This window comes from Sus scrofa, chromosome 14, assembly GCF_000003025.6.
Source record: "Sus scrofa isolate TJ Tabasco breed Duroc chromosome 14, Sscrofa11.1, whole genome shotgun sequence".
Taxonomy (NCBI): domain Eukaryota; kingdom Metazoa; phylum Chordata; class Mammalia; order Artiodactyla; family Suidae; genus Sus; species Sus scrofa.
This window is the reverse complement of record NC_010456.5, coordinates 96,298,051-96,311,489: the sequence shown is the minus strand read 5'-3', so window position 1 is coordinate 96,311,489 and position 13,439 is coordinate 96,298,051. Positions and strand designations below refer to the sequence as shown.

At 34.5% G+C, this 13,439-nt stretch overlaps 1 protein-coding gene across 1 annotated transcript in view; it reads right to left on the bottom strand.

Annotated features, from left to right (window-relative positions):
• Positions 1–13,439, bottom strand: part of PCDH15 (protocadherin related 15) — an 857,865-nt gene that overhangs the window by 76,543 nt on the left and 767,883 nt on the right. The window contains 1 exon segment of the mRNA XM_021073535.1: positions 6,803–6,930. Within this exon segment, the coding sequence (XP_020929194.1) occupies positions 6,803–6,930 (128 nt within the window).

Sequence of the window (13,439 nt, the reverse complement as noted above, 5' to 3'; positions counted from 1 at the left end):
GTGTCTGTATAAAGCTGGATTTCCTATAATTGGCTAAGGGGACTCAGAATTACTATTTTGTGGGAGCTTAACTGAGAGTGATGTTTGTTTACAACTAGGGAGAAAACTGTCATAAAATAATCCACTATTTTCAAATGATATAAATAAAAACTAACTATAAATGTTACTTTGGATTTCAGAAGTAAGTAATCTAGAGTACTTGACCTTTAAATGTAGTTCTTAAATGTAACAATTCTCTTAGAGCACTTGAAATTTAGTACCCATGCCATTATTCTCCTATGGTACATAACATAGAAACAATCAGAAACGGTTAAAGATGTTAAAGGACACCTAGTTCTACAGCAATCTTTGCACAAGAGAAAACAGCTATGGCCCAGAGTGATGAAGTGTCATGTTCCATGGAGAGTAAAGAGTAGATCTGGGACTGAATCCAAAGTGGTTTGACTTCAGCCCAGCATTCTTCCACATGGGAGGTAGCAGAGCACTGTCTCCAGACCAGAGGCCCTGGCATGAATTCTGACTTCATTACTGACTGGCTGTATACATTGGGCAGTTACACATTTTTTCTGTGACTCAATGTTCTTACCTGTAAATTAGAATAATAATTGTAGCTACCTCATGGGCTTTCCGAAGGGAATGCATTAATTCCTGACAATACCTAGCACAGTGTAAACACAAGGAATACCTAGCACAGTGTAAACACAAGGTCAGGGTTTGCTATTAGTATCGCTTCTTATGTGATCTGGGCATGAGTCTGGACTAGTAAAAGATGCTACACTGGGGAAACACACACTAAACTCTCATGGATGTGCTGGAATTGTTTTCCACCAGACTTACAAGAGCAGGCAGAAAACCAGGGACCAGGAGCCCTTAGAAGCCCCTATCTCTGTCTAGAAGTGAAATATGTTGCTTTCTGCATTGTTAACCTTGCGTATTTCTCTGCTTTGTGCCACCAAAAATTTTCATCCTCTCGCTATGGCTGAGGGTTTTTTTTCCTCAACAGTATCATTCTGCTACACCTCTTGCCACCATTTCATATTATTTAGACAACGTAAGAAAGAATTAGAGATCTGAGAGTGATAACGCTCCCTTTCTTGATGCTTTTTCAAATATTACTTTCTTTTAGTCTATCAGTTTCTTGAATCTGGCTTCTTTAATAACTCAAAGATGCAATATTCATAGTCTTTTTGACTTTCAGTGGATAAGTCAACATTTCAATTCAATTTTTCTGACACTGAGGTTTTCATAGCTGCAACTTGTCAAGAGATGGATTAATTCTTACTGTATTAACTTCTAGAAAACATCTTCACACTTCAGAGATTTTTAAATTAATCTTGATCATATTTAACCTGTACCTATATTTGCATTAAATTAGTCTATCGGTTGTAGTTAAAAAGACATGCAATAAATTAGAGAAATTAGTGAAAAAATTGAAAAGTGTTTCTAAAACCAGATCTGACTTGTTATTTTAATAGAGGGGATAGTAATTCACAGAGGCCATCTCAATTTGAAAAGCAATTAGTTGCCTTGTTAATTATCTCCTATTTTTCATAGAAACATAATATGTTCTGTTATTTTTTTTGCCAATATTCTATGTCTGCCAAGATTCTACTCCTCACGTCTCATGGGAAGCAATGTGATGCAGAGATTACAAGAAAAGCCCATGAACCAAGGTAAACCTAACTTTGAATTCTGACTTCATTGATTATTAGCTAAGTAATACTTGTAAAGTTATTCAACATTACTAATCTTCAGTCTTTCCAACAATAAAATAAAGACTAATTGTACCTACATTACAGGTAGGTATATTTATTTGTTTTATTTGGTTGCTTGTTTATTTATTTAAAAAATTCTGTAGGTTAAAATAAGCGAAGGGGTTTTCACAGTTCTCAGAAAAATAATAAAGACAGATAAATGGCAGCTATTATTATTGAGTGATATTCAAAGACTGGTATTTCTCAATGGCTCAAGAGGAAAAAAAATTAGTTAATACTTTTTTTACGTTAGGTCTAGGCTAATCTTTCTTACTTCACACAGAAAATTTTGAGTAATATGACCACTCTTCATGATTTTTTTTTTCTTTTTAGGGACACACCTGCAGCATATGGAGGTTCCCAGGCTAGGGACTGAGTAAGAGCTGTAGCTTCTGGCCTATGTCACAGCCACAGAAACACAAGGATCTGAGCCCCATCTGTGACCTATTACCACAGCCTCAGGATATACAAAAGGGATGCTAGGAATCTCATACACATGGAGTCATACAATATTTGTTCTTCTGTATTGGGCTTATTTTGCTTTGCATAATATTTTCAAGGCTTATTTGTGGGGTAGAATTGCTACAATTTCCTTCCTTTTTTAAGACCAAGTAATATTTCAACACCACATTTTATTCATCTGTTAGTGATCATATGGATTGTTTCCAACTTTAAGCTATTGTGAGTAATGCTGCTATAAACACTGATGTACAAATACACGTTTGAATCCCTGATTTCAATTCTTTGAAGGTGTATGTTAAGTGTAATACTTTTAGTTGACATTAATTCTTATATTAAAGAATGAACAGAAAAATTACAATTTGATTTCCTTCTCTCTCTTCGTGCAATTAAAATGACTGATCAGTGTGGTTATTGTAAATCAATTTGGTAGAATCATTTGTGGCAGAGGTATCAGCATTAAGCCACAATAAATGTAGCAGATAGTCTCAAATCAATTCTTTTGTTCTATGTCCCTTTGACACAATACAAGAATTGCTTTAACATGATATAAACATTCAAATTATTGAGCCAGAATCCAAATCTCTACATGTGTGTATAAAGGTACACTTTAATTGCTTGTAGTATTTTTTTTTTTGTCTAGTTTATTGGAACCTTAACTCTATAATGGCAGAGGATGTTTTGTCTCTGTATTTTCACTAGGTATACAATATATTTTTCCTTTAAAAAAAGAACTTTAAATAGGTCTTCAGCATAAGAGTATGCTATTTCAGAGCATATAAATATATGACTTTGTTTTACAATCATTTATACTGGGTAATTAATTTCAATAATTCTCTCTGTGTGTTGCATTTCTTCTAACAGATTTTTAGTAATGCCCTTCATCTACTATCCTAATTTTAAAATAGTAAGCATAGTTTTATTCATTGATATCTTAGTTTCATCTTTCATGGTCAACCCTATAGTACGTTCCCTCTTCCCCTTCCTACATACAACACAATTTTTAAAAAAATTAACATTTATCTTTATGCATTTCATGATACACTAAAAAATTAAATTGCATGTATGATGTATAAAATCTAACATTACCCCAATATTTCATAGTAAGTGGTAAGTGGTATAAATCCTCTTTCACAAACGAAGGCTGCTTCTCTATTTTTAAAATCACCTTTCTGCCAAGATCAGGGCTTGACTGGCCCTGATCCAGGGCTATTTCCAATAACATTTTTTTGCTGCTCTAAGTATGAATTGAGAACTGCTTAACTCACTTTCACTCCGATTAAATTTGGAAAGGAGAAGCTTCCCATCCTCAAGGCTAAAGGCAGCATTTGGAAACATTCAACCCTGAAGATTTATTACTCCTGTCCCCTCCTAAGGTCCCTGTTGCCTATCACGGTTGTACACTCTGTGCTGTTTCTTCTAGGTTTTGGCTTTGTGTTTCCTCTACTTATACTTTCCTTCTCTTTAAGTTTCACTTTAAGAAAGTCTAATTAATCTTCAGTGCCATTCGAATTCTTCCTCCTCCAGGAAACCTTTTATGTCCTTTCACCAGTGGGAATGTCTCCTTCCCAAGAACCCACATAACAATTCTGCTTTCCAAACTGAATTGATCATTACAGCATATACTCACATCAATACATTGCTACATTTTTTTTCTCACATTTTCTCTGTATCTTTCTTTTCCCTTAAGTAGAATATTACCTTGTATAAAATTGTTTTCCTGAAAAGAACCCTTCTCTTAGCCTGAATAACCCACTAATAGATTGAGGAAAGGAAAGTTCAACAGAATTCTTGGTAGTCCTGGAGAAAAAATCAGTCCCATCCTTGTGTCCATCATCCAAAGAAGCACATGAGTTTTCTCCAATGTGTCTCTCACCACCTGGATATTTTTTCCCAGGAAGATCTTCACATACCCACTTTATCTTTACTTTCACTACCAACTTTTCACCAGGATTCCTTGCAACTCGTAGTGCATCATCATCAGCAATATCCAGTAAATATTCAACCTTTCCTCTGAATACTACCATTACTTTTCGGTTCCTCCTGCCCTGTACCTGTGCTCTCCATATGATACTGCTTTCTAAGGCTGCCTCAAAAAATGGCTCCATATATGACCTGGCACAACGCCTAGAGGGAGATAGGTATCAGATATCCTTCCATCTCTGCATCACTGTTTCTAGAACATTATTTCATCCCCTTTGCCACTTTTGCCCAATTCTTCTGAAGTAAATGGCATTATCAGATAATATCACCCATTAAATTCTCTTACTGCTGTCATCAAGTTTTATTGAATAATCTCCTATATTAATGGAGTATTTTAGTATTTAGCTTATTTTTTTCTCTGTGACAATATACTTCTGCTAGCATAAGTGCTCATGTAAAAATCCACAGGCATTATTCTATTTACTGCAGCCTTTGACAGCATGATCACTCCCTTTTATCAGTCTGGATCTTACAAGGCTCAGTGACTCTACATTTCCTAATATTCCTGCTACCTCTTGGCAGCAATTTCTCAGCATCATTTGATGAATCTTCTTCCTGACCTCTAAGTGTTGAGTTTTCAAGGCTTAGTCATTGGACTTTTTTATCTACACCCATTTCCTTGATATCACAGTTTCTTCTTGGGTCCATTTTTTTTCCCTGAATCTAAATCAGCATCTTCAATTGCATTGCCAAGAACTATGCTAGCATATTGAAAAAGCCTCACAAACATAAAATTTCTAAAAAATGAACTCTTGATTTCAGCAGCATCATACTTGAGGGAGCTATGGGGACCTGTTTAGAACAAAACCCTGAGAGTCATTCTTGATTTCCTCTAATGCCCCACATATAACCCATTAGCAAATCCTTTCGGCTTTCTTTACACTTCTTTCTCAGCATCCCTCCATTCTACCACCATGGTTCAAGCCACTGCCAAATTTTGCCTGGATTAGGGATGTGTCAGGCTGGGTTTCTCCTCTTACCTGAAAATATTGTGTACCTACTCCCAGTCCCCACTCTGCACAACATCCACAAATATGCTTTTCTATTGGATTATGTCATACTTTCAGACAAAACCATTCAAAAACTTCCTTTCTAATCACATCTAGAATAAGTCACATACCCTAGTCCTGGGCTGCATTTCCAATTGCATCCTCAACCTATCTTTTTCAGTCACACTGACCTCTAAGTTCCCTCCAGAATTAAAGTCTTTATATCAAAATGCCCAGAAAGCTCCTTTCCTAGGGATACACAAGTTTTGCTCTTGACCACATAACTCTGCATTAATAGCTATTTTTTCCCTTGATCTATAGTTTGTTTCTTCTACTACTTTGTATTACTAGTGTGGGGAGTTTAAGGGTTTTTTTTTTGTTTTTTTATTTTGAAAAATATTGCTCTATGTCTAACTGCTAGAACATGCAAATTATAAACACTCAAAAATTATTTCCTGACTAAATGAATGAACTGGATCAATCATTAATGGAACTAAAATGTAATATAAGATAAAAATCAACTACAAAGGACTATTACTTGTAAATCATAATGCAAATTGGATATAATATGAGTAGCTTAAATTCGTAGAACAAATTTACTTAGATGATTCCAGTCAGCAGTCAGAATTTGGAGCAGTGGAAGAGATATTTTCTAAGTACAGCACACATGCTTCATTTGCTTGGTCGTTTTTTTTCTTTTTCTTACTTAGGCTGTTTAAGGTGGTAAAATAATGTGTAAGAAGAACTCAATCATGGTGCTTTTTGATAATAGAGAAAGAAAGTCAACTACTTGAACAAAACTAGAAGAATCAGCTGGGCTTTCTGCGGGATATTTGGGTTTTATGAGTGCATTTCTGTAACTATTTAAAATTGATTATTAAAACATTTTAAGGAAAGTAACTAATAGTCTAAATAGCCTATGAAAATTCCTCCATGCAATGTAATATTTACAAATTTATTTCTTAGTTTCTTTATTCAAACTTTATATACTGCTAACTACTGAAGAAATCTTAGAACATAATTGATAATTAAAGAAAAATTAAAAGTTATCAACTTTAGTCTTGGATATTGTGTTTTTAAATTCTAACTAGGTTAGCAAAATATCTCTTAATATCAAAGTTTTAAAAAATTTTTTGAAATTTTACTAAAATACATTGATTTAATTAACATTTTGAATTTTAAAGATTATTGCAGAAAAAAAGAATTAAAAACATATTACATTATTTCTCCAATTAAAAAATGGTAATTTTATATCTGATACAAGAAACTCTGTTTTGATAATTTTTGAAGTTATTGTAAATTAGACCTTAATATTAAAGGCATAAAAATCTAGGAAAACATATATTTTAATATTTTATTCAATATGAAAACATCATAAATAATTCATTCCTATTTTTATAGTAAAAGCAAAGCACAAAAACTTGCTTAGTATTTACCTCATGATTAATCTGTATTTAGATTGGCTAATTAAACTCATATATCTGTAATTTTCAGACTTTTGTTTAAACAATATGAATAAATGCTCAGTTAATATAAATTACATGGTTATAGTTTGCCTACAATATATGAATTCTTTGCTTTTACTTTACTTTTGTATCTTAATAAATGTTCTCATACCTTAACTCTGAGCACAGAAGCAAACATTCTTGCATCTTCAGATACACCTCCAATGTAGAATTTTTTCTGAAAAACTGGGGGATGATCATTTTCATCCTGAATCTCAATATACACTTTAGCTGTATTGCCTGGAAGATAAGAAATAATATAATTTTATTGGTGATTATTCATTAGAGAAAGATACCTGGAGTAAATACTTACTGTATATTTTTTTGAACAATGAAAATAACTTCAATAAGAAATCATTCCTAACTGGCATGGCTAATACCCCATACTCAGAGAAGACATTGTTAATGATGTTTCTGGCATTATAATGCTAAGTTGTTGCTATTCCTTTTAATTATAATGTCTTGTTAATTCATTTTACTTGATTTAATAGGCACTAAAATATCATATTCTGTTAATTTTAGTAAAACAACTCAATTATTCATATTCACTAATGCTTTATACACATTACCAATTACACCAGATTGATGTAAATATATAAAAATTTTATGAAATAGTAAAGTCTTCCATAAATTTTAAAAACATATTTTTATTCTTAAGTATGAAACTAGCAATTATATTCTCTTAGCTTAAAAATGTGTATGTATGTATGTACATATATATATATACACACACACACACACTTTTTTTTTTTTTTTTTGTCTTTTTTTGTCTTTTCAGAGCTGCACCCATGCATGTGGAGGTTCCCAGGCTAGGGGTCAAATCAGAGCTGTAGCCGCTGGCCTATGCCACAGCCACTGCAACGTGGGAATCTGAGCCACATCTGCGACCTACACCACAGCTCAAGGCAACGCCAGATCCTTAACCCACTGAGTGAGGCCAGGATCGAATCTGCCACCTCATGGTTCCTAGTCGGATTCCTTTCTGCTGAACCATGACGGGAACTCTGCATACACGTATTTGTTAAAATTAAAAGTAAACAATGGTTGGGTGATGTGCTTATTCCCACAAAAGGAAAACAAATTTCATCATGCATTAGAGGATGTCTATAATTCATTAAAAAGGATGTAGCTGGAGAGATAATTTATGTATGACTCATAAATTCTGGATTTTCTAATTTAAACCACACTGAATAATACCATAAACAATACATTTCATCATCACATGTTAAAATATCATTCCCTCAATCATCATACCTTAAATGAGAAATGTAGCACTTTTTACTACACATATCCATGAATGACCCTTTACAAAGAATCCGATGAATAAAAATAACTTACAAACCCAATAAAATGAGGAATATGCGATAAAACACTTTACAAAAAGTAGATTTAAATTATGTAAGTACTCTGGTTACCTTAGTAAACTTTTCTCATGCATTTCAAATAGGATCAAATATATGACAGTTGATCTACAAACTATCAGACACACCAGGATTTGTTGCTTTATCATAACCTCAACTGTAACTAATTAACACCAAACTATTAGCACAGTAGGTACAGCATGGGTGTATAACATATCTGTGTCAGCTGAATAAATGAATGATCTTCTTTGTCCTAGTGAGAACTTAGAAACAGGCTCCTTTCCCCTTTGGCCTGGGAAAGATCAAGGAGACAAGAGAGTTAGCCCCGAAGTTTTATCCCTGGCCTGCTGCTACTCATTTAGTTTCTCTCTTACTTGTCTCCTTCCACTATTCCTGAACTGGAAAAGATAGAATCAAAAAGAAAAATGTGCTAGGTCAACAGAGAAGGGTTCCAACAGGGAAGTAAGACTAATGGCAGACTATGTTTCTCTATCCTACAGTGCCAGGGCTCCAAATTGCACTCTGGTCAGCCAGCAGCAGAGTTCATCCAAAATGAAACCCGTTTTCATCTTAGTAGCAGACAATTTATAACCTCTGGAATCAAAGGAGCTGATAGCTCTACATTTGATATATTTTAAAAAGTGAATCTTAAACTATAACTGAGGATCTAATGTACAGCATAGTGATGATAGTTAATAATATTGTACTATATACTTAAGTCTGCCAAGAGAGTAGATTTTAAATATCCTCACCACACACACACACACACACACACACACACACACACACAAGCACACACCACAAATGGTAACTATGTGAGTTGATAGATAATGATAACTTGTGGTAATCATTTCATGATACACACACACACACACACACACACATATTAAAACACCATACTAGGCAACTTAAATATATACAATTTAATGTGGTAATTATAGCTGAATAAAGCAGGGGGTAGAAATTGTGATGTATCTAATCAAAGAATATAAAATAAATGTTGGCCAGTCCAAAAATTATTAAGTATATGCCCATAGTTTAATCACTGGATGAGCATTCACTTAGATTTTTTTGATTCATTAGCATATAATGTGTGCTACATGGTAGATTTCCATGGCTCACAATTTCACTCAGTATGTGTAAAGACTGAGGACTGTATTATGATTTTTCAGCTAATTTGGGTCTTTATTATTTCTAAAGCAAAATCTTGGAAGCAACTCTTATTTAAATTCTTTTAAGGGAATCTCCTATTTACTCCTTGAATATTTACAGAATCTTTTTTCCCCTCCGTATTATATCCTTTATTTAAGGTAGTTAGGAAGCACATAACAAAAAAGAAAGAGAGTGGGGAGAAAGCAACATGATATTGATAAAATGAATAGAGGACATTGTGGGAAGAATCACACAAGTACATGATGACATGATCCCCTCCTGAAATCTCCCTTCTGGTTGAGTTAGTGAGAACCTTCCAAAGAGAACCATAGAAGATGAAGGAAATTATGTATTGGATGAAAGATTTATTTGGCAAGGGTTTTGGTTAAAAGACATAGTAAACGTCTATGCAATTTGGGGCCCAGTGCCTCAATTCCCTTCCTTCACTGACATTCTTTTTCTCCAATTTTTTTATGACAGAATCTTTTCTTTGGCCAGTACTTTTGGGTTCAGTGATTCAAGAAGTTCCAGACATGACCCCAGAGGCAAGAGAATGTGATATACCTTCTTGGGATTCATTAGTTTGCAGGAAGAGAAAACATAACTACTAAGTAGTAAAGCTCAGAAGAGGAAATAGGAGTCAGAATAGACTCAAATAGAACATCTGTTCTATTTTATACATCCTAACAAGGTGGAGTAAGTTCAGAGGAGCAACTGATATTCAAAATACCATTAACTTTAACTTAGCTACATGTTTTTCAAGACCAAATTTGGTTTGGATTTTCACCCTTTCCTTTCCTTTTAATGATTAATTCTGTGCTGTTAGTTTTCTCTTCTTAGGGGATCCTTACTGTTTTCAAGATGAATCTGTTTCTTCTCTCTATATTGCCTGCATTACATCAGGTTTTCATAAAAGACCTGAATAATGAAGCAAGGAGTGAAAGCAGTCGTTCTCAACTACGATTAATTTTGCCTATCCAGAGACATTTTTGGTAGTAATAACTGCAGAGAGTGGGGTGGTGTTAGGCGTGCCACTGGAACTTAGTTGGTAGAGGCTAGAGATGCTGAGAAACATCCCTTAATGTACAGGACAAGATCCTATGACAAATTATCCAGCCCAAAAATGTCAATAGTGATAAGGTTGATACTAGTTGGGTTCCTTACCTCTGAGCCAGGGTGGGAACTCCCTCTGTGTTCTCTTAAGTCCAGGATTCAATCTTGTTCACCTCTACTTTCGTCAATGCCTGTTGGCATCTGTTCCTGACTTTCCCTCAATCTGAATGCTCTGAACTCTAACCATAACTCTAATTATTACTAGGATATATACATTAAAGAAACATTTACTCCCATACTTGGGAATATAGGAACCTCGTCTGATAGAAAACACATTAGACTAAATTGTAAAATCTTGAGAGCAAAGACTGGTTTTCTTAATGTTAATTATTTTTCAAGGTCTAATGCCTTAAACAGATTTTTTGGAATCATATCATAACGATGGTTCTATTGCAAAAATATATTGCAGAAAAATTTCAAAAAATTCTTAGAATACCAGACTTACACATTTGTTACTCTGGGGGTGCCAAAAGATTGAAATTAGATCCTCTTTAAAGTATACACATTCACACATGCTCAAATACCTTTTATATTATTTTTTAATAATATGTTTGTATATGCTTTACTGGCAAATTAAATTTTTAAAAGCACTGTGAATTCTAAACAGCAGGTATATAAGAAATGTTGAATTAGACTAAATTACTGCCACCAGCCCACTCAACTGGTATTCACTTAAATAAAAGGAATCCCTCTATTTTATCCCATTAAATGAAATGGAATAATATATTTTTAAGCCCTCAAAAATCATACTACCAAGCAATTCGCATGTTATTGTTAAGTGTAAGAGTATCTCTCTTAAGGATAACAGATTTTTTTAAAGTTTAGTAATAGGAAAATACTACATCTAAAACCACTCATAATTCCCTGGGCTTTTATATGGAAGAGCCATACTTTACTTCCAGACATGGCTAAAATTCATACTCATTTTTCTTCATGACAAAAATAAGATTTGTAACAAAAACAAAGTAACTATTCATTAGTGACTAGAGGTCATTTCCCCCAAGTTTCTAGACTACAGACAAGTAAATAGTAGAAAGCAAATAAAATGTTTCTGATTGAAAAGCTAAGTCTATTTAAAAGGGCAAACTATTGCAGTCACCCCATCTGTATTTGATTAGGAACCTGAGTAATGACTAATGATCTGAAGGATTTAGAAATGCCTACAGCACTGTTGAAGGAAAAGAAAAAAATAGCGTTTTGAATAATACATTAAAGGATTTAATTGCAGCACAGGTAGAAGCTTCTCTTTAATGAAAAGAAAATAGGAGCATCCTACTAGTTTCCAATTGTTTCTATAAATTAGGGGCTTAAAACAAAAACATTAATCAAGGAAATTAAAGAAGATGTAAAGAAATGGAAAGATACTCCATGCTCCTGGGTTGGAAAAATTAATATTGTAAAAATGGCCATACTACCCAAAGCAATCTACAGATTCAATGCAATCCCTATCAAATTACCCAAGACATTTTTCACAGAACTAAAACAAACAATCCAAAAATTTATATGGAACCACAAAACACCCAGAATTTCCAAAGCAATTCTCAAGAACAAAAACCAAGCAGGAGGCATAACTGTCCCAGACTTTAGGCAATACTGCAAAGTCATCAAGACAGTGTGGTATTAGTACCAAAACAGACAGACAAACCAATAGAGAACCCAGAAATAAACCCAGACACCTTTGGTAAATTAATCTTTGACAAAGGAGGCAAGAATATAAAATGGGAAAAAGACAGTCTTTTCAGCAAGTATTTCTGGGAAAACTGGACAGCTGCATGTGAATCAATGAAACTGGGACACACCCTCACACCATGCCCCAAAATAAACTCAAAATGGCTGAAAGACTTAAATATAAGACAAGACACCATCAAACTCCTGGAAGAGAACATAGGCAAAACATTCTCTGACATCACCCTTATCAATATTTTCTCAGGTCAGTCTCCCAAAGCAATAGAAATAAGAGCAAAAATAAACCAATGGGACATAATAAAACTGACAAGCTTTTGCACAGAAAAGGAAACCAAAAAGAAAACAAAAAGACAAAAGACAATTTACAGAATGGGAGAACATAGTTTCAAATGATGCAACTGACAAGGGCTTAATCTAGAATATAGAAGCAGTTTATACGACTCGCTAACAGCAAAAAAGCCAACAACCCAATGGAAAAATGGGCAAAAGACCTGAATAGACATTTCTCCAAGGAAGAGGTACAGATGGCCAACAAGCACAGGAAAAAATGCTCAACATCCCTGATTATTAGAGAAATGCAAATCAAAACTACCATGAGCTACCACCTCACACCAGTCAGAATGGCCATCATGAATAAGCCCACAAATAACACATGCCAGGAGGGGGTGTGGAGAAAAGGGAACCCTCCTGCACTGTTGGTGGGAATGTCAACTGGTACAGCCACTATGGAGAACAGTATGGAGGTACCTTAGAAATCTATACATAGAACTACCATATGACCCAGAACTCCCACTCTTGGGCATATATCCAGACCAAACTCTATTCACAATAGCAGCTCTATTCACAATAGTCAAGACATGGAAACAACCCAAATGTCCATTGACAGATGATTGGATGAGGAAGATGTGGTATACATAGTCAATGGAATACTACTCAGCCATAAAAAGAATGAAATAATGCCATTTGCAGCAACATGGATGGAACTAGAGACTCATACCGAGTGAAGTAAGTCAGAAAGAGAAAGGTAAATACCATATGATATTACTTATAACTGGAATCTAATATAAGGCACAAATGAACCTTTCCACAGAGAAGAAAATCATGAAGTTGGAGAAGAGACGTGTGATTGCCAAGGGGGAGGGGGAGGGAGTGGGGTGGTTGGGGAGCTTGGTGTTAATAGATGCAAACTATTGCCTTTGGAATGGATTAGCAATGAGATCCTGCTGTGTAGCCCTGGAAACTATGTCTAGTCATTTATGATGGAGAATGATAATGTGTGAAAATAGAATGTGTACATGTATGTGTAACTGGGTCACCATGCTATGCGGTCAAAAAAAAAAAAATGTATCGGGTAAATAGCAATTAAAAAAAATACAAATGTATTACCTTAGAGTTCTTTAGGGCAGAGGGGTATCACCAGGCTAAAATTAAGACATA